This window comes from Mustela erminea, chromosome 10 (genome assembly GCF_009829155.1).
Source record: "Mustela erminea isolate mMusErm1 chromosome 10, mMusErm1.Pri, whole genome shotgun sequence".
Lineage (NCBI taxonomy): Eukaryota > Metazoa > Chordata > Mammalia > Carnivora > Mustelidae > Mustela > Mustela erminea.
In genome coordinates, this window is record NC_045623.1 from 29,983,492 (window position 1) to 30,009,020 (window position 25,529).

Sequence of the window (25,529 nt, forward strand, 5' to 3'; positions counted from 1 at the left end):
AGCACTTCCATCCAAAACCCATTGTTCATCACAACAAGTATATTCCTTAATCCCATTCCCCTATTTAACCCACCCTCTACCCATTTCCCCTCTGGTAAACAGTTTATTCAGAGAAAGGAGTTCTGAAGTCTTCAACATAGTGTATATTTTTAATTCTGTCAGTTTTTGTTTTATGAATTTTGAAACTCATTTGCTTGTGTATTAATAATTGCTGTATATTCTTGGTGAATTGATCCTTTTAGCCTTATGAAATGTCTTTTTCAATCCTGGCCATTTTTTTTTTTTTTAAAGATTTTATTCATTTATTTGACAGGCAGAGATTACAAGCAGGCAGAGAGGCAGGCAGAGAGAGAGAGGAGGAAGCAGGCTCCCCACTGAGCAGAGAGCCCGACGCAAGGCTCGATCCCAGGACCCTGGGATCATGACCTGAGCCGAAGGCAGAGGCCCTAACCCACTGAGCCACCCAGGTGCCCCCAATCCTGGCCATTTTTATTACTTTTTAGTCTTTATTTAATACTGATAAAGCTATTTCAGTTTTCTTTCTCTTATTTTTATTATGGTATATTTTTTCCATTCTTCTACTTTGAGTTTTATCATCATATGTAAAGTGAATTTCCTTTTTTTTTTAAAGATTTTATATACTTGACAGACAGTGATCACAGGTAGGTAGAGAGGCAGACAGAGAGAGAGGGAGGAAGCAGACTCCCCAATGAGCAGAGAGCCCAAAACGGGGCTCGATCCCAGGACCCTGAGATCATGACCTGAGACAAAGGCAGAGGCTTAACCCACTGAGCCACCCAAGCCCCTAAAGTGAATTTCTTATATAACATATAGTTCCATATTGATTTTTTTAAAATCTGTTTTGATAATCTCTATCTTTTAAGTTAAATATTTAGATAGTTTATATTTAATGAAAATGTATGTTCAGAATTAGGCCTACTTTTCTCTTTTTCTGTTTGTACTTTATGTTTTCCTTCATTTGTTTCCCTTTTGCTGTCTTATATTGGATAATTTGATAATTTTTTAGAATTATGTGTAATTTATATTACAGATTGAATTTAATCTATTTTTATTTATGTGTTAGAGTTACATTTTAATTTACCTAACGTGCTTATTTGCATTTTATTATCTACATTTTAATTTCCTGGGCTTTTGACTGTATGTCTTTTTACAGGGTTTTTTGTTTGTTTGTTTTAATGGTTGCACTAGGGCTATATTTATAAAAACTTTTCACTGGCCTATTTAGAACTAACATTTTACCCCTTCAGGTGGAACGTAGAAACCACATAGTCTCACCATATAAGTCCTTTTTACTTGTTTTGGGTTGTAGTTGGTATGTGTATGTTCTAACTATATACCTTGAAAACCTCACCAGACAATTTAAAATTTTTGTTTTCAAAAGTCACATGTTTTAGAAAAGAGAGGTCATCTTTTTAAATTACCAGCTTTTACTATTGCTATTTCTACTCTTCATTTCTAAGGTTCTTTCCCTTTGATATCGTTTCTCTCTTTTCTAAAGAATCTCCTTTAGCGGGGCACCTGGGTCATAAATCCATAGTCATTTGAATTTTTGCTTCCTCAGTGTGGAATGTGTTGTTGGTTTTTTGTTTTGTTTTTTGCTTGCAAGATTTTTTTTCTTTGTCTTTGATTTTCAACATTTTGATTATAGTTTACAGTTTACTTGGGTATGAATTTTGTTGAATTTATTGCTTGGGGTTCCCTGAGCTGCTTAAATCTGCAGGTTTGACTCTTGTAATATTTGGGAAGTTTTCAGCCATTGTTTCTTCAAAAATTTTTTATAGCACTCTGTCCTGTTGCTCTAAGACTCCAGTGACTCAAATTTTAGACCTTTGTTTTTTCTCTACGGGTTGGTGAGGGAGGTGTCTTCCTTCCCCCTTAATCTTTTCTCTTGATTGTTGTTCTGTTGATCTGTCTTCAAGTTCACTGTCTTTCCTTTGTTACCTCTATTTTCCTATACAGTCAAAACAGTAAATTTTTCTGTTAGAGATATTTTATTTTTCTGTTTCTTTTTTATATCTTCCATTTCTGTGCTTAGACTTCAGTCTTCCCATGTTTTAAGATTATTTGCTCTTACATATTTAGACTGTCATAATAGCTGCTTTAAAAGTCTTTATCCGATAATCCAAAAAGGTGAGTCATCTCAGGGTTAGTGTCTGTTTATTGTCTTTTCTCTTGCGTGTTGATGAGATTTCCTGGTCCATCATGTAGCAAGTAATTTTGGATGGTATTCTGGACTTTTCTGTATTACTTTTTATGACTCAGGGTCGTCTTTCTAACCTATACTGAGTGCTGATTTTTAAAAAAAAATTTAGCAGGCATTTGATCGAGTTATGTTCACTCTACAGCTCCTAAGGAGTCCCTTCCAAGTCTTCTAGCTGTGAAACTTAGCTAACCTACTTTGCTGCTATTGAGGGCCAAGGAAGGAAAGGATAAAGACATAAAACAATAGGAATTTCAGACCCCTCACTCTTTAGATCCAGTTTATCTGGTCCTAGAGAAGAATTACCCTCAAAGTTATAGATGTCTATTTGGCTGCTACTGCCATCAGTGCCACAGCACCACAGTTTAGTGTGTGGGACTTGCTTTGGGGCTGGAGGACAAGAGAAAATAAACAGAGAAAAGACACCAGAGAGTCTTCCCGCCCAAACTCTTTCAGTCACAATTCTTTGAATAGGAGTTCAGTATTGCCTGGGAAACAGTGGGAAAAGAAATAACAGGAAGCATACCCCTGGATTGCTCATACCTCAGTTTGTTGTTTCTTTCCACAATCTGCCTGCTGCCATTTATTTTCCAGAGTTCTCAGAAAGTTGAGAATTCGGTGGGAAACGGCGGGGGGGGGGGGGGGGGGGGGGGGGCGGGGGCGGGGTGAGCCTATTCCATTTGAATCAGAAAGTATCCATAAAATGTTTCTAAGTATTTAAAATTGTATCTCATTTGTTTACCAAATTCTGATTAATGTGTGATTAATTTAAAGAGCCAATTTTAGCAAAATGATTTAAAAGAATTATTAAAAAAATCCCAGGATTTGAAGTTACATTATGAGTTACTTAGGCCAACCTTTACATTTGACAAGCCCTTTTCACCTCAGACAATAGCTCAAGAGAGCTAAGATTGATATGTACCTGCCAGTGTATTAAGATCTTTGCCTACATTAACTCATTTCATTCTCACACAATCCCATTAGGTAAATACAACTGTTTTTAGTTCCATCTTATTGGTAAAGAAACTAAAGTTTAGAAAACCGGTCTTCTCAAAACATCGTCCTTGGGCCTGACACATTATCCTTACATTGGGAGACTATGAGGAATGCAGAATCTTGGGTTTCAACTCAGACTTTTGGAATCAGAATCCGCATTTTGAACAAGAATCCCCCACATGATTCATTTGCACATTAGCTTTTTATGAAGGATTTGCTTAGAGAGGTTACAAATAACTTGATCAAGGTCACCCAGTATGTAAATTGTAAAGCTAGGGTAGAACTTGATTGAATGACTTCAGAACCTGTGCTCTTAAATACCGTGCTGTCTTGCCAAATGATTATTTAGCCTGTGTGTGACAACTCCAAAATTAATATAAGTTTTATATTGAGCTAAAAGGAAATCTGTTTCTTGTGGACCTTTCAAGTTATACCATATTCCTGTAATCCCTTTTCTACAAAATAACACTTTAACTGTTTAAAGACAATTATTACCTTCCTTTCCTGAATGTTTTGTTCAGATTACACACCCCCAAATCTGATTTTTTTTCATATAACATGGTTTTAAGCTCTCTTACAAGGTATAATCTTGCCTACATACCTCTTAAAAATGATGATGTTTGGTGATCCAGTAATTATGATTTCCTTTAATTTGATGTGATAGAAATAAGGGGTTACTTATTTTGTATGTAACGTATATATATTTATTGATGCCCACTGTGTAGATAAATGTAAGACAGATACCTGCTTTCAAGCAGATTAACATATACTTAGGAAGAGAGAATGAACACATCTGAAAAATTGGAGAGTAATACCTATCAGTGTATGAAATAGACTTTGAGGTTAAGGTTGCTCAAACTTGGACAAATCCCCAAACTTATGAAAATCTGTACAGTGTGTAATGTATAGAGACAGCTAATAGAGATGCTCTGTGTATATATTTGTGAATAAAAGTTCATATTAGCTAAAGTTCTTTTGAACCAATTTAATTAAGTTTGGTTGTTCTGTCTAGTATTTATTCACATGCAGATCCAAACAGATACCAAATCCAACATTTCATTTCTTGAATATAGATATTCTTTTCTAGGTAAGAACAATGACTTTCTCAGATTTCTTTAAGTTTTCTTTCTTTTTATATAAGATTTTTAAAATTTATTTATTTATCTGGGAGAGAGCAAAAGCAGGGGGAGCAGCAGGCAGAGGAGAGGGACAAGCAGACTCCCTACTGAGCAGGGAACCCGATGCGGGAGTCAGCTCTAGGACCCTAAGGTCATAACCTGAGCCAAAGGCAGACATTTAACTGACTGAGCCATCCAGGTGCCCTTCTTTATGTTTTCTTCTCCATCAAAAGCAGAACTTAGGGGTTTTGGTGACTTATTTTCAACATCTCAAATTATTTTTAAAAAAATTTTATTTTCACTCTAGGACATATCACATATGTGATTGTTGAAAAAGCAAAATTATTTGAGGTACAAAGATTCTAGACACTCAGGTTCTCTCACTATTTTCTGAAAGATACACATATCACATTTATATCCTAGGAAAACTGTAAGTTATATCAAGGACATTGAGGATTACTTCTGAATATCTTAAATTGTCTTGAATTATGAAATATTGAAGGGTTAGGGATAAAGATTTTAATTACATTACTGAGAGGAAGAAGAAATGACCAGGCCAGTCACTAAAGACCTAACCAAATCAATGGGCTTTGAAAAATGGGAAGAATTAGAGCAAGAGTTTTGTTTTGTTTTAGAGTACATTAAAAAAAAAGTTTATCTTTAAAATAATATAGGATAGAGAATTATACTGAGCCAAATTTATTTTAGATTATTGCTATTTTAAATGAAAGAAACTTTCCCCATTATTTGAAATTCAAATTCTCTCTGAACAGCTATCATAAATATTTGTACTAATCCAAGTGCCATTGGAGGAACTAAAATTTTGCTGTAGGTGATGAAAGCTGGGGATAGATCTAGTTTGAAGTCCTGTGTGCTAGAGGGAACAGTTCCAGAAAACAAACAGAATTACAGTATGATATTGGCTAATCACACTTTCTATTACTATACATTTGGTCATTTCCCCTTTAGGACACTAAGGTCACTGTACTAACTAGAGGACTAGAAGAAAAGTCTAAGTTCCTGACTCAGGTTGCAGATTGGGGCACAAAAAAATCTAGAGGCAGGATGACTTTTGAGGTACCTGTGAGCCACCCCAGGTAAGATCCCCAGCAAGTCCTGCAGGATCTACCCTATGGGGGTTCACTCTTTACTGTTTCTATTAGGTAAGTGAGAAGGCTGAATAATTTAGGGAAAACAGATTTTAAGATTGGACTACCTGTATATATAACTCCTTTAAGTCTTTATTTTTAATAAGTACCCAGAAACATTCAGCAGATGAATTGATTACGCCAGTATATTCATTTGGCTTTTTAAATTATTGGTGTTTTTAACTAGATTCATAAAGCTTATTAAAAAGTACAAAAAATGTACAGTTACCTTTAGGATCAAGAGATTAAGTTCAGTTTACCATTAACTGGAGAATTTTCTCATCATAGCCAGTTGCAGAACTTAAACTTTACCATCTGCCATTTGAATTTCCTTTGTTCCTTGAGAGTTACAACACATATAAGCTATTCTTTTATGTGCACTTTTCAAATACTACTTATGCTGAGTCTTATTTATCCTTTGAGAATGCCTGTCTACCTTGGAAAGGTCTCAGAGGTTAATCAGAAGTTCAGCAGATTATCTGGTATAACAAGAGAAATGAAGAGGAAACATGGCAGTCTTTGAAATAATATTAAGCCGATTGAGATTTGTCATTTATTCACATTGCTCACCTGGAAGCCAGAGTGGCATTTTATAACATAAATTCTGTGATAGCTCTTAACACCCTTTAAAACCCTCCAGTGGCTTCCCATTGTACTTAAATTCAGACTCCTTACTTCTGTTTAAATGCCTCCTCTTTCTGGTATCATCTCCAACCGAAACTTTACCTCTTTGGACAAGGGTTCCGCCATATTGACCTTTCAAGTGTTTCTTGAGCATGGCAAGCTCTTTCTCACTCACTTTTGCTCTGGGGTCTCCGTGCTACCTCTTCCTTTTTTCTGGATTAGGCTTCTCCCTGAAACTTTCCATTGGCTCTTTATTACATCAGGTCTCAGTTCAGGTGTGACCTACTCAGAGAGGCTTGACTAACCTGCCATATCAGAAGTGCCACTCTGCAAATGCATCCCAGCACATATTCCATAATTTGACAGTCTTATATAGTATTTATAGAAGTTTTCAATACCAGAAATTATCTTATCTACAGAATCTATTCACCCTCTCTTTTACTTCACCTTCAGGAGAACTTAAATTTTGTGAGGACTGGGATCTCATCTGTTTATTTGCCATAATATACTCAAAGACTGGGTTTCTGAGAACACTAAATTAGTTCATTCGTGTACAACTCTCTGAATGGATTTGGCACGTTTGCAGGCACTTGCTGGCTGTTAAAAATCGCTACTATTACTATGAGTAGTAGGAATAGTAGTATATGTAGGCATTTGTAGAAACTCAGTGGGATAATATATTTTTGGATAGATTCAAGATAATGCCTAATTGTTAAAGCTGAGTTCCTTAGGATACATTATAATTGGAAAGCATTTTTTAATAGGATTGAAAAAGTAAAAGTCAAAATAATTATACTCTGATTGAAACCTTTTCCCTTATGTTTCTCACTTAAGAGTTTAGACTGTTGCAGTCAGACCATCAGCATATGGAGCTGGGGATCCTCAAAACACATCTGTCTCCTAATATTATGAACCAGTAGGACAAGGGAATGTATTTTTGAACTTTTCAGTTTACAGTCAGTTTTGCTGGCAACGATTGCTCCTAGATAGTGAATTACAACTGTTGTTGTTTGTTTGTTTGTTTGTTTTTCTAGATCTAGACCTAATCTAGACCTTGCACAAAGCCAGGCAACCTAGTATGATTGTGGGGATATTCAGTGTTCTGTGCTTCACTGTATGGCCTTTTTTCTTTCGAAATCAATCTGTCTTTATATAGTGTTCTGTATAGTGGAAGTTATTTTGTCTTTTGTCTCTGTCTGTGACCATAGGTGACAGTTAACCTCTTCCAGATGCAACACCTTCAGGCAGCCTCCCTTGCAAACAATTTACAGTCTCTCTGTGATAGTGCCAAACTCTATGACCCAGGTCAAGAGTACAGTGAGTTCGTCAAGGCCACAAATGCAACCGAAGAAGAAAAAGTTGATGGGTAAGAATTAATGTGTAGATGAAATTATCTCAAAAGATAAAACCTTTATTGCTAAGTTCCTATCTGATAGTAGGTGGTGTCTTTTCTAACATTGGCAGAATTGACTTTAAAACTTTCTGAACTCATTTTATATTCAGATGTGACTCACTTAAGAGTAAAGCTTTTCATTTTGACACAGAGCTCAGTTCTTTGAGATTTAGAAATCCTTTAAGAATGGCAAATCATATTCATATCTATTTTGAATGTCTACATATTTAACAACCTACATTTTCTATAGACGTTATACTAGAAAAGTTTAACCATGACATGAAATATTGACCATACTTTTGCTACTCTTTTCCATGTTTTGGCTGTAATAAGTTCAAATGATTAATAAATTTTGTTCACATCTTCTCTAAGAAGTTGAACCATGTAAGATTTATTTTTAATATTTAATTACTCTGTTCATTAAAGTAGCAGATTTTTCTGAAAATAGAATAAAATAGTCTGGGTATTAGTCATTCTTCTAAATGATGAGTTTTATTTGGGTTTTTCTTAGGAATATAAATAAACCATTAACAAATAGTCCCCACACTTCTGGATACAGACCTACCGACTCGTTAGAGGATGTAGTGCGCCTTCCTGACAGTTCTAGTAAGATTGAAGAGGACAGATGCTCCAATAGTGCTGATGTAACAGGTAGAATTTCACATTAAAGAGAGCTCTGATTTATGGAAGATCAAGTTGTTTAAATGAGATTATTAAATGAGTTGCAACTCTGGAATTTAAAAATCAGGCCTTGAATTAAAACTTCATGAGGCCTTATTCACAGTTGTAAGCACTGTGCCTATCTTAAAGTTGACTATTTGATCACTGTACAGAAATTTGACTTGTCTCATTTTATGTAATGTCAGTATTTCACCTCATGAAATCTGTCTGTAGCCAAGTTTGACTTTAAATATTCTTTTCTTAAAGGTCCTTCTTTTATAAGGTCATGGACATTTGGGATGTTTAGTGACTCTGAGAGCACTGGAGGAAGCAGTGAATCTAGATCTCTGGATTCTGAATCTATAAGTCCAGGTACATAGCGTTTAAGTCTAGCAGAGAAAATTCAATGACATATTCCTTTTGGGGGATATATTTTAACCACCTGATTTTTTTAATCAACTGTCTCCTAGAGAGGAGTATATACATATACCCATGCAGTTTAAAGAAAATTAAGACAAACCCTCATATATTCACCACCCAGCCTATAAGAAATAAAACATGATCAGTATATTAGCAGGGCCCTGTGGACACCTCCTTGAAAACCTTACCCCACTGTGCCCCAGAACAGACCATCTTCCTGGATTTTTTCAGTCATTCTCTAGCTATTTTAAATGTTTTACTACCTGTATCTACTTGAGCTTTGCCCTCTTTGGAATGTTATACAGATGGAATTATATATACCATTTTTTGTGTGACTTCTCATGTTTTTTTTAGATCCATGTTGATGTGAATAGCTGTCCTTATATATCTTTATTTTATACTTATAATCTATATAGTATTCCATTCTGTGAACATAACTATACATTTTAGATTGTTTTGTAGCTAATTGCTTTGGTGAACAATACAGTTAACACCAATTTTGTGCCTGTGATTACTTACTCAGTTTTTAAAAAGTACCTTTAAAAGGCACTTTGATAAGTAGAGTCCAATGCTCCTTAGAGAGGCAGGATGGATGTGTTGACTTCTCCTTAGTGGCTTCAAAGAGGATGACTTGCCATAGGTAATATAGCTAGCAGGGAAAGAAGGTAACATTTGGACCCATGAGATTCTTCCTTAGACATTCTTTCTCCACTCTTCTACCAAAGATTGCTCCAATCCTGTTCTTACCAGCCCTTCTTCTAGGACCCTTGGCACTGTGGAATATATGTTATAAGATATAACCTTTCAGTCCAAGGCACTTTTTAAATAGTGTTCTATATATTACAGAAAATTTTATTTATATAAATAAATCTCTTGAAATTTAAAGTAAGAAATAACTTCCATGCAGCATGTGGGGTTTGTAGGCTTACTCTGTGTCTTCCTTGAAAACTAGTTGTGTGCAAGTGACACCCTGAAGTTGTGAGCCTGAATAATACTTCGCTGAGTGTTTGTAATTGACTCTGTAAAAACATGATGGTTGTAGCTATCCCCCAAAATTAAGACCCATTCTAGAGCAAGCCCTAAATTATTTGGAATCCCATAAGACTACATGTGATAAAGACAAAAATTTGAAAACTAGTTACATGGTAAATGGTGAAGACCTGGGGAGGCCTGACCTGGGAATGGGAAGTGGGGAACACCACAGCCGTCCTCACATCCTGGAGTGGGAAAGGATTCAAGGACAGCGCTCATCTCCTTCAGGAAGAACGGGGACCAGAGGCTGGGGTTCATGGGCAGGCAGGTTGCTGCTCAAAAATACAAGGAGGCCATCTCACAGTTAGAATAGTTCTAAGTAGAACTTTGCACCCCATGATTTCTCAGTCACTGAGAGCACAATTCAGAGCAAAAACTAGGTGACTGCCAGCCTCTTAAGCATATTTTGAAGAGGATTTTTTTGGAGGGAAAGATGTTAGTTGAAATCATCTCTAAAACCTTTTCTAACTCTCAACCCTAAGCTCATGAAGGCCTTGAGGTAAGTGAGATCTTCCACTTGGATAGCTTGAGTCCTGGCTGTATGCTCTGGACGGAGCAGAGGATCCTCAGGCCCTAGTCAGACGGCTTTGAGACACACGCAGAGTCCTTTGCTGCCACAGCTTGTGTCCTGTGCGCTCAGCTCCCTGCTAGGGATTTTCATTACTGCTTCCCGCGCTCCCATCCTCCTCTCAACTTGAAACATTACCATTGTGTTGCTGTATTCATTAGATTTTTGTGTATTATTTTTGTAATTTGTAATTACAAAATTTGTAATTCGATTCAACAAGCATTTAATGACAGTGTACCATTGTGCTAGGCACTCTGTTAGATAGTGGATGGTAAGACATGAATAGAAAAGAATCTCTGTCCTTGTAGAGCATATAATCTCTTAACTATCACAAGTTGGCCGTACGGTCTCATTGGAATGTACGATTCCTCAATTTTAAATTTATTTGGAAAAGTCAGGTTTGGTTGAATTCTCTTTTGTTCCTAATAATAAAAATTAGAATTCCCTATATCTAAAGTCTGAGAATGGAAACAGCTTTTTGCATTGTAGCCCACAAAATAGTATGACTTGTGTTGTTCAAAAAATATTGTCATTACCCATTTCTTAAATTCTACTGTGAACAGTCAGGTGATTGTAGTCACAATTTCCTTTTAGGAGACTTTCATCGAAAACTGCCACGAACTCCATCCAGCGGAACCATGTCTTCTGCAGATGATCTAGATGAAAGAGAACCACCTTCCCCCTCAGAAGCTGGTATTGCTCTCACCTGAATCAAGTTCCCACTAAACCCTTTGAGCCAGCAACACTGCATGATATTAGGAAAATAGTATAATTTAAAGAATTACTTTGCTGTGTATTAAAAGACATTATATTGACTTAAATCTATCCCAAAAATTATGTACCAATATGGGTTGATAATGCACTAGTGAAATGTTAAAAATAAGAATAAAAGAATAAGTAACAAAACTACTAGATCTAAAATGTATTAGCAGGGTGCAAAAATAGGCTAGTTAGTTTGATCTTTTATAAACCCCATAGAGTGACTTAACTGTTAAAAGTGTTGCAATGCATGAGAAACTCTGAAAAAGTCTCTTTAAAAGAAATAGTGCACGAGAAGTTAGGCAGGAAAATTAAATAAATATGTTCTTGAGGACAAGGAAAGTTATGGATGTTAACAGATATGAGAGAAATCAGTTACCTTAAGGACCTGAATTAGACTCATATAAATTAGTTTTGTACATTGAGAACTCCTTATACCTGTTTGGGCATCATTTACTAGAATAATATGGAACATCTGACCTCAGGTAGGATACTACTGGAAAACTAGCTAGTATTTCTTTAATTTTATGATGAATTCTGAGTAAGGGTAACTTTATCTTTAATGCAAATAACAGTGACACTTACTGGTCTCATACAGCTAGTTTTCTTTGAAGCTTTCATAGGGACATTTTCTAAGAATGTAATACCACCTCTGTAACAGCCTTCCAGGTACTATAAAGGGTATATTAATAACAGTGTAGATTCGCTGATGTTGAAAACATTATGCCATCCTATTTTAGAAGTATCTTAGTGGTTTTTTGGTGATTTTTTACTTACAGCTCAAACGTGTACTTTGTAAGAGATCTATAAATTAGATGCCTATTTTGCTGTTGCAGACTCAAAATAATAGCTTCCTGTGACATGTTACAAAGTCTAAAGATTTTTCAGAATTTAGCATCATGTGTTATAATTGTTATGTCATCTTACAATTCTTATACCAATTTATTTCTGTTGCAAGGACCCAATTCCCTTGGAACATTTAAGAAAACATTGATGTCAAAGGCAGCTCTCACTCACAAGTTTCGAAAATTGAGGTCCCCCACAAAATGTAGGGATTGTGAAGGCATTGTAGTATTCCAAGGTGTTGAATGTGAAGAGGTAAGACCTTTCTGGAATTCCATTAGCTCTTTCATGCTTTTTGCCTTATACTTTTCTGTTACTAATTTTATTGATTAGGCTCTCTTACATGAATATTTTTAATAAATTGAACCACACTGTAGTTTTGTAATTCATTTAGCTATTAAGTATAGTTCAGACACCACAAGTAATACCTTTTAAAATAATTTTTGTTGAGTTACCATTCTACCTATAGTTTGCTCAGTTGTTCATAGTTTTGAGGTAAATGAACCATTTTTTAACTGTCATTTTCTTGTAGTGTCTCCTTGTTTGTCACCGTAAGTGTTTGGAAAACTTAGTCATCATTTGTGGTCATCAGAAACTTCCAGGGAAAATACACTTATTTGGAGCAGAATTCATACAAGTTGCAAAAAAGGAACCAGATGGCATCCCTTTTGTACTCAAAATATGTGCCTCAGAGATTGAAAATAGAGCCTTGTGTTTACAGGTACGTTGTAACTTTTAAAATTAAGTTTAAAAATATAAATGCCCGTGTGATTTGTTCTAATGATGAGCCTTTAAAGGAAAACAGTGCTCTCAATTTTTAACAAGTAAAAGTCTCTTTAAAAGAATTTATTCAGAAAAAATAAAATAATAATAAATAAATAAATAAATAAATAAAATCTGAGTTTATTCTGATTTATTTAGAAAATGTTGCCTCATTTGGCCCTAGTTTTTTCCTGAATTATTAATAAAAATTGAAGTAGACACATCAGATGTATGGAGATGTCTGCATTTAGTCATTTCTTCTAAAGGAGAATTTTGCCAAATTTTTCCATTTTCTTCTCAAGGGAATTTATCGTGTATGTGGAAACAAAATAAAAACTGAAAAACTGTGTCAAGCCTTGGAAAACGGAATGCACTTCGTAGACATTTCAGAATTTAGTTCACACGACATCTGTGACGTCTTGAAATTATACCTTCGACAGGTAAAGTTTTTACCCTTGAAACATACCATTAAAGAAAAAAGAACAGAAATATAATTGGTATTTTACTGATAACATTTGCTACACAGATATTTTCATTGACATAGACCATATCCATGTGACTCTAATTATTGTTAAAAATCAAAGAGTATATAAAATACATGTATGGTTTAAAGACCAGTAATAATAAAAACACTCATTTCCCATCACGTAGCTTTAGGAAGTAGAACATTACCTTACTGAAGGCTCCTGCATGCCCTTCTCCAGTAGTAGCCCTCAACGCCACCCCAGTGGTCTTTTCTAATCATGTTAATACCTCCTTTTCTTAATAGTTTTAATACCTGTTGCATGCTCCTAAACAGTGTTTCATGAAGTTTTAGGTAACTAGCTGTGTATTATTCACACTGTTAATGAAGGATTCAGTAGGTTCCACAGTGTCTGAATCATGGTCCAGCTTTACCTTCATTGACATCCTCAGATAGCCATTGTGGGAGGTCAGCGGGCAAGATCATGAAGGCATCTTGGGAACCTGCAGTTCAACAGATTTGGGGCATCATGCAGGGCTTTTGTATAAGCTGGGTACTGGAGATTCAGCAGGAATATGGTTGGGAGTGGGCTGCTCTGTATTTTCTCTTTCTGTGCTCACTATTGTATCTGAGATTTACAGGAGTAGATCCAAAAGAGAAAACACACATACACGCTTTTCTGTGGGCTGAAACAGTAATCGGCCTTAGTGGCTTCAGGCAGCAGCTCCTCATTGAGGGGTTGCAGGAGCATCAGTGCATTGCCATGATGAGCCAAGTATGGAAAAGAGCTGGGGTCAAGTTCCTTGAGTAAAAAAGATACAGTTACAGAGAGCAGAGCAATGATGGTTCTCATGTCCATCTCTGGAGTTCTGTTCTGCATTTGGATCCTTTCTAATATTGTGAATAGCCGTCATCCTGGGATCTCCCTTCTCCGCCCCCTTCTCTTATCTGAGGGAATGCCTGTCTTCCGTGTCATGTCTTCCTGTTTGTGGTTTATGCTCCTGTTTTGGTTATGCCATACTTGATTGAGCAAGGTGGAATAAAAGTAAATTTAGTTATTTGAAAATGTCTTTATTCTGCCTCTTGAACAAGATGGGAAAGTGGATAGTGTGGTAGGTTATCGTATTCTAGACTGGAAATTATTTTTCTTCAGAATTTTGAAGGCATTTTTTTATTGTTTTCTTTGAAGTGTGAAATCTTTCTCATTTCTGATTCTTTGTATAAAGCCTATTGTTTGTTCTCTGAAAGCTTGTAGAATCTTCTTTATCTCCCCATTGTGTTAAAGTTTCACAGTGTATGCCTTGATGTGGATGTATACTCATCTGTCACTTCAGGTACTCCACAGGCTCTGTTCTCCTTGGCCTTTTGTTCTTAGGACTTTTACTTTGTTGTCATTTCCTCCTATTTTCTGTTTTTTATTTCTGGAAATGTGCTTACTGGACAGCTTGTACTTGTTCTCTAGTTCCTTCATCTTTTCTCTATTATTTCTTTTTTTGTTGTTTTTGTTTTCTTTTAACACTTTTTAAGAGATTTCCTTGGTTGGTCTTGTTTTGTTCGTTTGGTTTGGTTTGTTTGTTTGTTTGTTTTTTGACAGAGACAAACACAGTGAGAGAGGAAACAGAAGCAGGGGGAGTGGGAGAGGGAGAAGCAGGATTCCTATGGAGCAGGGAGCCCCATGCAGGGCTTGATCCCAGGACCCTAGGATCATGACCTGAGCCAAAGGCAGAGGTCATGACTGACTTAATGACCACTGAACCACGCAGGCACCCCAGGTTTTGTTTTGTTTTTTTTTAAGTAGGCTTCATGCCCAGCATGGGACCCAGTGTGAGGCTCAGACCCACAACCCCCAGATCAAGACCTGAGCTGAAACCAACAGTCAGAGGGCTTAACTGACTGAGCCACCCAGGTGCCCCAAGATTTCTTCAGTTTTATCTTATACACCTACTATAATCTATTTCATTTCTGAGATATTTTAATTTCTAAGAAATTGGTTCTCTGTTCCTTATACAGCATCCTTTTTAATGAATGTAGTATCTTATCTATATGAGATATTCATAGCTTTTTTTCTACAAAGGATTCTTTGCTTAGCCTCTAGTGCTTTTCAATAGGAATATAATGTGAGCCTTATATATAATACTAAATTTTCTAGGAGCCACATAAAAAGAAATGGTGAAGTTAATTTTAATATGTAACATACTGAAATATCATCTGAATGCTTAATCAGTATTTTTCAATTTTTAGTGAAATTTTTTTTGTTTTTCTTTGAAATGAAGGGTTATTGAGTCTTTGAAATCTGGTGTGTATTTTGCATTTAGAGCATATGTCAATTTGGAATAGCGACATTTCCAGTGTTCATTAGGCTTATGTGGCTAGTGATTACCATACTGCCAACACAGTTCTAGATCTTCAGCTCGTTTTGTTTCTGCTTATTTTTATTTCAGTCTTTCATGATTATCTGCTTAAAATGAAAGAATTGGAATTGAAGTCTCTTTGGAAGGTTTTGAATACGTACAGGCTTTAAACATTTTAAGCTCTAGTGTGATCTAGGAGGGCTATTTGGGAAACACCGGTTGTCTGTATCTCTAGGTCTCTACTCTTAGGCTTGGCTGATACCCCAGAGAAAGGTCTTTCCCTGCTGTAGGTGTGGTGCCAGAACTCTGGGAGCCACCTTGGGTAAGAAAGCTCCAGAATCTCTGCTGTAGCAGGCAGACAGTCACTAAATCCCTATTTTTAGATAGTTGTACAGCTGTTGTTTGTGCTTGACATTGGCCATCCAGAGGCCCTCTCTTTTACACTGTCCAAAGATGAAATCCCCACACTGCTGGGGAAAATGCTGTTTAGAAACATGGAGTGGAGACAAGGATCTGGAGATCTAATACTTCTTAAATAGCCTACTCTCCTCCAGGATCAGAGTACCTCATGCTAATAGTCTGTGGGTCTCCTATAAATTGTATTGGTTCTCATTTTGGAATTTTAGCTTTCTCAGGACTGCTAAGCCATTACTTATTTATCTGCTTTTCAGTGGTTAAATGTTGCTTTTATCTCCTTTCCTATTCTCCTAGTCTTTGTGGACTTAACTATTTCAGTGGGGTTGCCAGAGGGAAAGAAACTAGGTACAAATGTTGGATCAGCCATGTTAGCCCAAGAAACTTGATTTCTTTCACATTTTGCAGAATTCTCAGCTGAGAGATGGAGACAAAGTACCTCTGAATGACTGTTAATCTCACAATGAGTCATTTTGTCTCTTTTGGCCAGTCAAGGAGGGGAAATAAATGGGGTCTAATACTAATCCATCTCAAGAATGCTATGGGACCAACATTTTAGTGTGGGGAGCCATGCTCAATTTTTATAGTATTAGAGAGTAGCCTTCATTTTACTCATATTTGGGAAATCTAAAGCCTCAAGAGGTTGAGTGAGCTCCTTCAGATCCTAGAATAGTAGAGGTAGAAATTAATCTCAAGGCTTCCCCTTTCTGGGACCAGCAGGAGAAACTGGAGAAATGGGTGCCTACCTCACCACAGGTAGTATAGGACACCTGCTAGCCAGATATGGGCTATTTCCATCGCTGAGTGGTGGAAATACTGAAATCACCTGTGCCAGTAGAGGGATCAAGGTGGCATGTCCCTTCTTAGTTTGAGAGAGAAACATTTTCTTTAACCTATTTATGGCAATTCAAGTTGTATTTGAAAATTAGGTAAGTAAAACATTGGCAATGTCTTTCTTCTAAGCCATACTATCTTATGCTAATCTTCAGTCTGGTCAAAGTAAAACAAAAGGACCCAATAGTATTTTGTTCTCTGTCTACCCTATGCCAATAAAATTCAGAATATAAGCTTTTTCTAATTAATATGACTGGCTTGTTTTAATAAAACAGTTGAAGATCATGCTAACTTTGGGGCAATGATTAATGTACTTGGTATAGGATATATAGCAAAGTTTTAAAATCCCTCATGCAGCTTTTGATTTTAGAATGTTTTACTGATTTTCAGTTAACTCACTTTTAATACAGATATAATTTTTGGCGATGATGTCAGATTCACTTAATAGATAACATCACTGACAAACATAAATCTATTTCTAAAAGTAGATTGATTTTAAGTCCCTTCTAATCTGAAGGGACATACTAAATCCATCAGTAGCTATTCAGTAAATTATTAAAAGGGGAAAAGTGGACAGAATGATATTCCTAATGTGATTTTATTTCTTTAGCTCCCAGAACCATTCATTTTATTCCGATTGTACAAGGAATTTATAGACCTTGCAAAAGAGATCCAACATGTAAATGAAGAACAAGAGTCAAAAAAGGATAACCCTGAGGACAAAAAATGGCCAAGTACATGTATAGAAATAAACAGAATTCTTATAAAAAGCAAAGACCTTCTAAGACAACTGCCAGTGTCAAATTTTAACAGTCTTCATTATCTCATAGTTCATCTTAAGCGGTAAGAATTTTGTATAAGGCGAGCGTTCATTAGTGGGTAGACAATTGATCGGGTTTTTGTTTGGCTTTTTTGGTTTTGTTTAAATTGTGGTAAAATATACATAACATAAATTAACCATCTTAACCACTTTTATTATTTTTTAAAGATTTATTTAAGTACATGGGTAAGGGGAAAGAGGAGAGAGAATTCCAAGCAGACACCGTGTTGAGCATGGAGCCTGATGTGGGGTTCGGTCCCATGACCCTGAAATCACGACCTGAGCTAAAACCAAGAGTTGCTTAACCAACTACGCCACCCATGACCCCCATCTTAACCACTTTTAAGTGTACAGTTCAGTAGTATTAAGTACATTCATATTGTTGTGATGTTTTAAAATGAATGTTTTACTTCTCATATGTGTTAGGGAAAGGGAGGCATTGAATAGATATTCTTAGAGCTAACACCTTTGCCTCAGATGCCTCCTGTGTCCTGCGCTCTGGCTAAGAAAATAAGGATGCAGATATTAGGTCTCTGTCACCTGTTGTGCTGTTCCTCTTGACAGCAGATCTGCAGACCAGCGCAGCACAGACCATTCCTGTTCTAACAGGGCTGGCACAGTGTGCAGAGAACAGTGAGGGGATTGAGGGGCCGGAATCAGAGAAGCTAGTCCTGAGCCAGACTGGAAGAACTGGGTCGTGGTTTGGTGACAAAGACTGTGCAAAACAGCATTCTGGGTAGAGGGTAACAGACACAGGCGCACAAGATAATGTTGCTCTTGAGAAGCATAGGTAGTTTGGCGAGGGGGACGTAGCAAGCAGTAGCTTGAAGTGAGCTAGGCCAAGGCCCGATAAAGAAAGTCCTACATACCTGCCAGACGAGTTGACTCTTCCTTCTGTACCCACTAAAGAATCCGGAGCCAGGAATGTAATGTGTTTAGATTTGTTAGATCTTTCTGGAAGCAGTATGGAGAATGGGATGGAGGGGGTCCTTAACTGCTATTCAGAACTTCTTGGGTAGTTATAGAAATAAAAGGTATAGAGAGCTTGAAATAAGGCCAGAGCATTGGTAGTGGCAATCGAGCAGAAAGATCTTTAGGAGACAGAATCAGCTTGGCTTGAAGACCAGCTGTGGCCAATGAGAGAGCAACCTACGATGACGGTTAAGTTTCCAGCACAAGGGCCCTGGGAGGATGTGCTGTATACTGATATAGGAGCAGCTCTTCGTTTTTTATTTTGCTTTTCTACTGGTCAAACTTTAGTAGTTCCTCTACTTGCTTGAATGTTATCCTAATACTCTGAAACCCAATTCAGTGTGTTGTCAGTAACTAATCAGATAAATATATCCTTTTTTAGACGTCTGCTGCCCGTTTTTCCTCCACCCTTCTCAGTCCATAGTAAACTACCAGCAAGGAAATCTAATAGGCAAATCTCATACAGCTTCATGTGTTCTACTTCACAGAGTCGTAGATCATGCAGAAGAAAATAAAATGAACTCCAAAAACTTGGGGGTGATATTCGGACCTAGTCTTATTAGGCCAAGGCCCACAACTGCTCCTGTCACCATCTCCTCTCTCGCCGAATACTCAAACCAAGCCCGGCTGGTGGAATTCCTCATCACTTACTCACAGAAGATCTTCGATGGATCCCTGCAGCCACAAGAGGTGGTCGTGTATAGTACAGGTGGTGGTGTACCTCATGTTGATCAAGGTTGCCTTCCAAAGCCTCTTTTATCACCAGAAGAAAGAGACCCAGAACATTCTATGAAGACACTATTTTTCTCTTCAAAGGAGGTGAGTTTTGACCCTTATGGAATTGTGGTAGAACTCTATAATGTTTATTAGTTATTAATAAGATTAAAGTTAACAATTTTTGAGATGTGTTTTACTTCTTAAAATTCAAGAATTCTCTTCTATCAACAGGATATGCACACTGTGGATAGTGAGACCAAAATTTTTGAGCCAGCTACATCATTTGAGGAATCAGAACGGAAGCAAAATGCATTAGAAAAATGTGATACGTGTCTTATTGGTGAGTGGCCATGTAAAATTCATGTTTGCTAACTTCAAGCTGTGCCGACAAACCTTGTCTAACAGCTACAATGAGTGAAATTGAGAGAAATCAGGGAAAGAAGCTTCATTAGTAAATGAAAAAGTTGCTGTTTACTATACCTTACATTTTTTTTTTAAGATTTTATTTATTTATTTGACAGATAGAGATCACAAGTAGGCAGACAGGCAGGCAGAGAGAGAGAGAGAGCATGAAGCAGGCTCCCCACTGACGAGGGAGCACAATGTGGGGCTCGATCCCAGGACCCTGGATCATGACCTGAGCCAAAGGCAGAGGCTTTAACCCACTGAGCCACCCAGGCACCCCATTATACCTTACATTTAAATGAATATCATTCTTTACAATAATCGTTCTTATAAAAAGACATCTTGGGGCTCAAAAATTTCATTTTTGCCATCAGTTAAAGTCAAGGAAGAAATGTGTTGAGCCATATGAAAGTCAAGGCAGAAATGTATTGAGCTGTATGAATTATCCTAAAATCTGTTACTATGAGTCATTGTATTGACCTAACTGCTCATAATAAGTCAACTAGACTCCTCAAAATTAAAACATTTAGACTCCTAAAACTCCTAAAATTTTTTTCAAATGCTTTTACTTGTCACCTTTCACACATTAAGCACAAATACATATATTTTATTCACCGTATGATCATTTTAGTTGTAGTGATTAGTAGCTGTCATGCTGGCAAAAAGACTTCCGTTTGTTACTATAATCCTGTATATCTTTAGAACTAAATTCCAGTTATTTTTAAAATGTAGAGATATATGTTAAATTTGATGTGTGATCCTATGTCAGTGATCGTAGCCTGACAGGATCCAAAAAGTAAGGGATCTGACTTTCACTTAAGCATCCTCCTGCTTTGTGCTAAGCACTGTGCTTATTGTTTGATTCCATTTATCTGATTTGATCTTCATAACAGTTTTGTGCTAAAAGGTCGGTAGTATCAGCCCCATTTGATTCATCACCAAATACTCTGAGAGAGGCTAAATAATGTCAGAGGTCATGCCACTAGTAAATTGTTCAGTTAGTATTTGAACTTAAATATGTACTTACTTTACTAACATGATCGATTATTTATTATCATGACCAATTAGGAAGAGTAATTATAATAAATGTCATTTTTTGAGAGCCTATCATATATTAGATCAATTCTGAGCACTTTTCATGAATCCTCATCATCATGAGGGCCACACATCATCATAGATACAATCATGATCTTTTCATGCAGATACTTAGGGCCAGTGACATTGCCTTGCCCAGCACCAAAGCAGTAGAGCTGAGCTCAGCCCGCCAGTTGGGCTCAAGAGTCTGCACTCTGACCCATTACGCTCTTAAGTCTATCCCTGGGAACTTTAAGAATTGTACTTTGACTCAGGTCATGATCCCCGGTTCCTGGGCTCAAGTTCTGATCAGTCTCCACAGGGAGTCTGCTTCTCCCTCTTCCCCTCCTCCCACTTGCCCTCTCAATCTTTCTCTCTCAAATAATAAAGAAAATCTTTTTAAAAAATGCTTTTAAAAAAAGTGTACTTTGGTTGGTGACTGTGGCCCTACCACCAGCAGTCAGTTCCTTTAGAGTGGTCCATAGAAGGACCTGGGAAGGTCCCTGGAAGGCAAAGCAAGAGCACGGTGCCCTGGAAGCCCAGGGGAGAGAGGTCACTAGTGTCAGGTAAGGAAGGTCAGATAACATGAAGACTGACAGCTGATTCTGATGGCCTCCAGCCTGCAAACCTCTGCCTCAGAGATGTGGGAAAAGGACCTGGCCACAGGGAAAGGGGTCACATGCTGTGCTCGGGGCAGCTGAAGTTCAAAGCCAGAATGGTGCTCAGAGACAGACTTGTTGGATGTTTTCCAGCGGAAAAGGGCAGCATGAGCAGAGGGCTGGCATTTAACACAATGAGGAATTTTTTAGGGGAGACGCTACAAAAAGGGACCAGGTTGGAAGGAGCTGAGGGCTCTAGTTTGAAAAAGCATGGCCCGTGGGTCCAGACTTGAAGGAAAGAGAAGAAAGGAAGCCAGGGAGGAAACAACCAATGAGGAGAACGGTGTTTTTTACTTAAAACTGAACTCTCTTCAGCCTGAATTGGACAGGATGAATGTTAGAGCGCACTGATGAGTTGATCAGATAAGGACGCATATGAAGCATTTAATGGGCTGTATTCTCACTGTGGGTTGGATGTAACTGGAAATAGCAGATTGAGTGAGTTGGCAAAAGCCTTTGGATTCAGGGCACACCTGCATTTGCTTGGTGTGTAAATTGGTGTAGCTTTTCTGAGGTCGATTAATACCAATACCTACTGAAACTGTGACACTCCTTTCATCTCACAAATATGGAGCACATTAAGAGAAAAAACTTACTTCAGCAGTTGTTGTTTTTTGTTTGTTTTATTTTACTAACCTGCAGTGGCTTTTGTAGCTGTTTATTATATTGATTTAAATAAATGTAAAATTCTAACATGTTTATTTCAAGTACACCTTTAATATGAGTATTTAACTTCTCTGCATAGATAGCTGAGAGTGGTTAACAAGAGTCTTATATGTTTTTCCAATTTATTCTGTAAGACTCTTGTTAACCACATGTCATGAAGTTTGATTTTTAAATAAATCTTTTCCTTTTTTAGACAACAAAGTGGGTCTGCTTGTAAACCAAGAGCTTGAGTCAGCATCACAAAAGATGGAAGATGTCTGTAAAACTTCCAAGCCACTTACTTTGAAATCAGAAAGGGAAACAAACAGTGTTGAAAGGCATGCTCCACGGACCAAAGTTAGACCCGCAAGTTTGCCTGTAGATAGACTACTACTTCTTGCAAGCCCTCCTAATGAGAGAACTGTCAGAAATATGGGAAATGTAAATTCAGACAAGTTTTGCAAGAATCCTACCTTTGATGGAGTTAGTAGGAAGGATATTCCTACTATTGTCTGTTCCAAATTGGACGGTTTTGACCAGCAAACTCTACAAAAAACTCGGGAGAGACAGTATGAACAAAATGGCCTCAGTGCAAAGACTGCAGCGGGAACGGGAACTGTGAGCATCAGGATCGGTGGGGACCAGCCAGACAGCGCCCCCCGGCCCAGTAAGCCATACACAGAACCAGTCAGGTCAGTGAGACAGGTGTCAGAGAGACGGTCCTCTGACTCCTGCCCTCCTGCGGCTGTCAGAGCGCCCCGAACGCTGCAGCCCCAACACTGGACCACGTTTTACAAACCACGTGCTCCCACCAGCAGCCTGCGAGGGGATGAGGAGAGGCTCGCAACCCCGTCCCCAGCACTGCCTCCCAGCACAGTCCCCACCCCCCAGGGACCCCTGCTAAAAACAGTCCCAGCCTCCGACAAGGCACCTGCTGCCTCCACGCAGACCACCAGCAAGCCGGGAGAGAACTCTGAGGAGCGGGACTTGCCCGAAGTGCCTCCCACGTGTCAGAGACCGAGACTAAAACGAATGCAACAGTTTGAAGACCTGGAAGACGAAATCCCACAGTTTGTGTAGGGTTGTCAGAATCCAGCTTTTCTTTGTTGTTGTTTTATTTTGTGGTATTGTGTTTGTTTTGTGAAAGAAACTTCTGACAGGGCCCCTTCTTTACAGTATTGCCACATCATGGGTTTTGCTTTTTGTCCTTGTATCGTGTTATACTGCGTTGGTCATATTGAATGGTAGTCTGTTTTGATAGGGCCCCCATCTGCGCCTCACTGGAATTCTCTGTATTTTTAAAGTTGTGAATAAATAGGTGGACTCATGTTTTTTAAAGTTTAGTTGATTTTTCCCATAAAATGGTCCATTTAAATGCATCCCTAATATATGATATAGTTCTCAACTAATAGGTGCAATTGGGGAAAATCTGCTTTATTTTTTGAAGTGAAACTACGTTGCTTATTTATAAAAGGACTATTTCCGAATGCAAGTGCCTGAAAGATCTTTGTCTGGTATGATTGTTTTGTTCACATGATTTTATAGTGTGCATCTTTGACCTCTCATATGATATGTATGTAACCTTTTATTTTTCAATTGGCAATTCACCTATTAATATTTACACAATGGCCAAAAGGCTTGCAAATTCTGTATTTAATTTCATTTTGATTAATGGCCAGATTTTCCATGTGGTAGTCAGTTGAATTGTACAAAGAAAGTACACTTAAACTTGTTTCTAAATTACGTAGTTCAGTTTTGTCTTATTCGGATTTAAATGGTTTTAACACATTTTATATCTTTTCACCTCTCGCCTTGTTCTACATAAACTTGTTTTTCAACAGTTCTGAACGTTTTGGTATTTTATACATTGGTCCAAAAATGTTTTAAAATTCAGTGCATTTCCTCTTCATGTTGTCTGGGATTTTTTTTTTTTTAACCCCTACTTTGGTATAAAATGTTTTTACTTTTAAGTAATTTTATGTACTTTTTCTACCTGAATTTTTAACCATTGACAATGTATGTTTCATCCAAATCATGCAGAGATTTTATTTAAGTTGATTCTAAGTATAATTTGGCAAGCCTCATTGTTTGGAATTTGAGAAAAAGTATAGATTGTAGATTGGATGGATATATTTCATTTATAAAATTCCTAGTTTTTAGAACTAGTGCAGTTCTGTGATTTTCTGGGTTACATCATTTTGCCTAAAACAGGATATAAAAGGGACAAAAAAATTAAAACAGCCTTTTTTTCTATGTGTGAATTCTATTTGTAGCAAATGCTTTTATATGAATATGTTATTCTTGATAAAAATACATATTATATATATATATTATATATATACATATATGTGCATATATATGTATATATATTAACCTGTTAAATTATTTCAGGTTCTCGTGGCTTCTCTGAAATTGTTGCCTCTTAGGGTGTGAGACTAGATTTAGTCACCATTGGCTTAGTGGTCAATACTTGAACTCCTATATCCCTTGACTATAACATGGAATGCATTTTGTGAGAAGTCGCTATATAGCTCTATATGACATTATGAACTAACGAGAAATGAGTAACTCCTTTGTACTAGAGTCTTGTTTTTAGTCCTTATTGTGCAAGATATAAAAGAATTGTATTGCTACAAAAACCTAAAAAGAAAATAAGAGCCAGCATTTATTGAACCTTCTCTTTGTGCCATGAACTTTGCTAAATTCCTACATAAGTTATTTCATTTCGAGTTCACAGCAGCCTATACTACATAGGTAAGTATTTTATTTTACAGTATATTTCTGTATTACAGATAAGGAAACAAAGGCCTGGTTATAATGTGGTTTGGTTCTGCAGGTGTTAACAGTTGGATTCAAGTCTCAAACACAGGGTTGTCCCAATTCTTGATGTTTAGTACTCTTAATGACTGTGTTATTACTAAGTAATATCAGGTAATATTTAACAATAGAAAATTTTTTTTATTGTGGCAAAATATGTATAACATAAAATCTACCATTTTAACCAGTGTACAGTAGCATTAAGTACCTTCACATTGTTCTACAACCATGACCACTATCCCATCTCTAGAACTTTCTTATCATCCCACACTGAAACTTTGAAAATGTACTTTTAAACTCCTTCAGTTTTCTTTTAGCGTATTGAGATGACCGAGTCAAAGAATCTGAGGTATAATCAGCTGGCTCTGTGTTAAGCCTCACAAATGAGAATTCCACTTGGGCCTTTCTGTCTTTAGGGCTCTCTGACGTCTCATCCAGCGTAATCCATCAGTCTATAGGTATTTCTAGTTTCCTGGGACATTGAGCAAGTACCTCCTGAGCAGATGCTGCTATTTCTAGAGGACACAGAGTGTACATTGCCCTGTTCTACTTAGTAATGCAGTGGCAGTTCTTCACAGGAAGTTGTTTTTTGACACATGGAAAGAATATGAGTGAAGGGAAAGGGCAGTAGTGGGGAGCCTTTTGGAGAGCTGCAAGACCACCAGAAAGGTTTGTGGAAAGCATCTTTTTGAAGTTTGCAAGAAGTCATTTGTGAAGGGTTGATCATGACTTTCTTTGATAGACTTGTTTTACATCCTGAGAACTTAATTAACATCCACAAATATTTAAAATCCCTTCTAGTGCACTTCAGGCA

At 37.3% G+C, this 25,529-nt stretch overlaps 1 protein-coding gene across 4 annotated transcripts in view; it reads left to right on the top strand.

Annotated features, from left to right (window-relative positions):
• ARHGAP29 (Rho GTPase activating protein 29) overlaps positions 1-24,576 on the top strand; it is a 62,067-nt gene extending 37,491 nt beyond the window's left edge. For all 4 annotated transcript variants that reach the window (XM_032303447.1, XM_032303450.1, XM_032303449.1 and 1 more), the window contains 11 exons: positions 7,316-7,473; positions 8,012-8,151; positions 8,428-8,532; positions 10,775-10,873; positions 11,898-12,037; positions 12,315-12,503; positions 12,847-12,984; positions 17,217-17,449; positions 18,887-19,217; positions 19,347-19,455; positions 22,113-24,576. In XM_032303447.1, the coding sequence (XP_032159338.1) occupies positions 7,316-7,473; positions 8,012-8,151; positions 8,428-8,532; positions 10,775-10,873; positions 11,898-12,037; positions 12,315-12,503; positions 12,847-12,984; positions 17,217-17,449; positions 18,887-19,217; positions 19,347-19,455; positions 22,113-22,978 (2,508 nt within the window). In that variant the 3' untranslated portion in view covers positions 22,979-24,576. The remainder of the gene's footprint in view (positions 1-7,315; positions 7,474-8,011; positions 8,152-8,427; positions 8,533-10,774; positions 10,874-11,897; positions 12,038-12,314; positions 12,504-12,846; positions 12,985-17,216; positions 17,450-18,886; positions 19,218-19,346; positions 19,456-22,112) is intronic.
• The last annotated feature ends 953 nt before the right edge of the window (positions 24,577-25,529 follow it).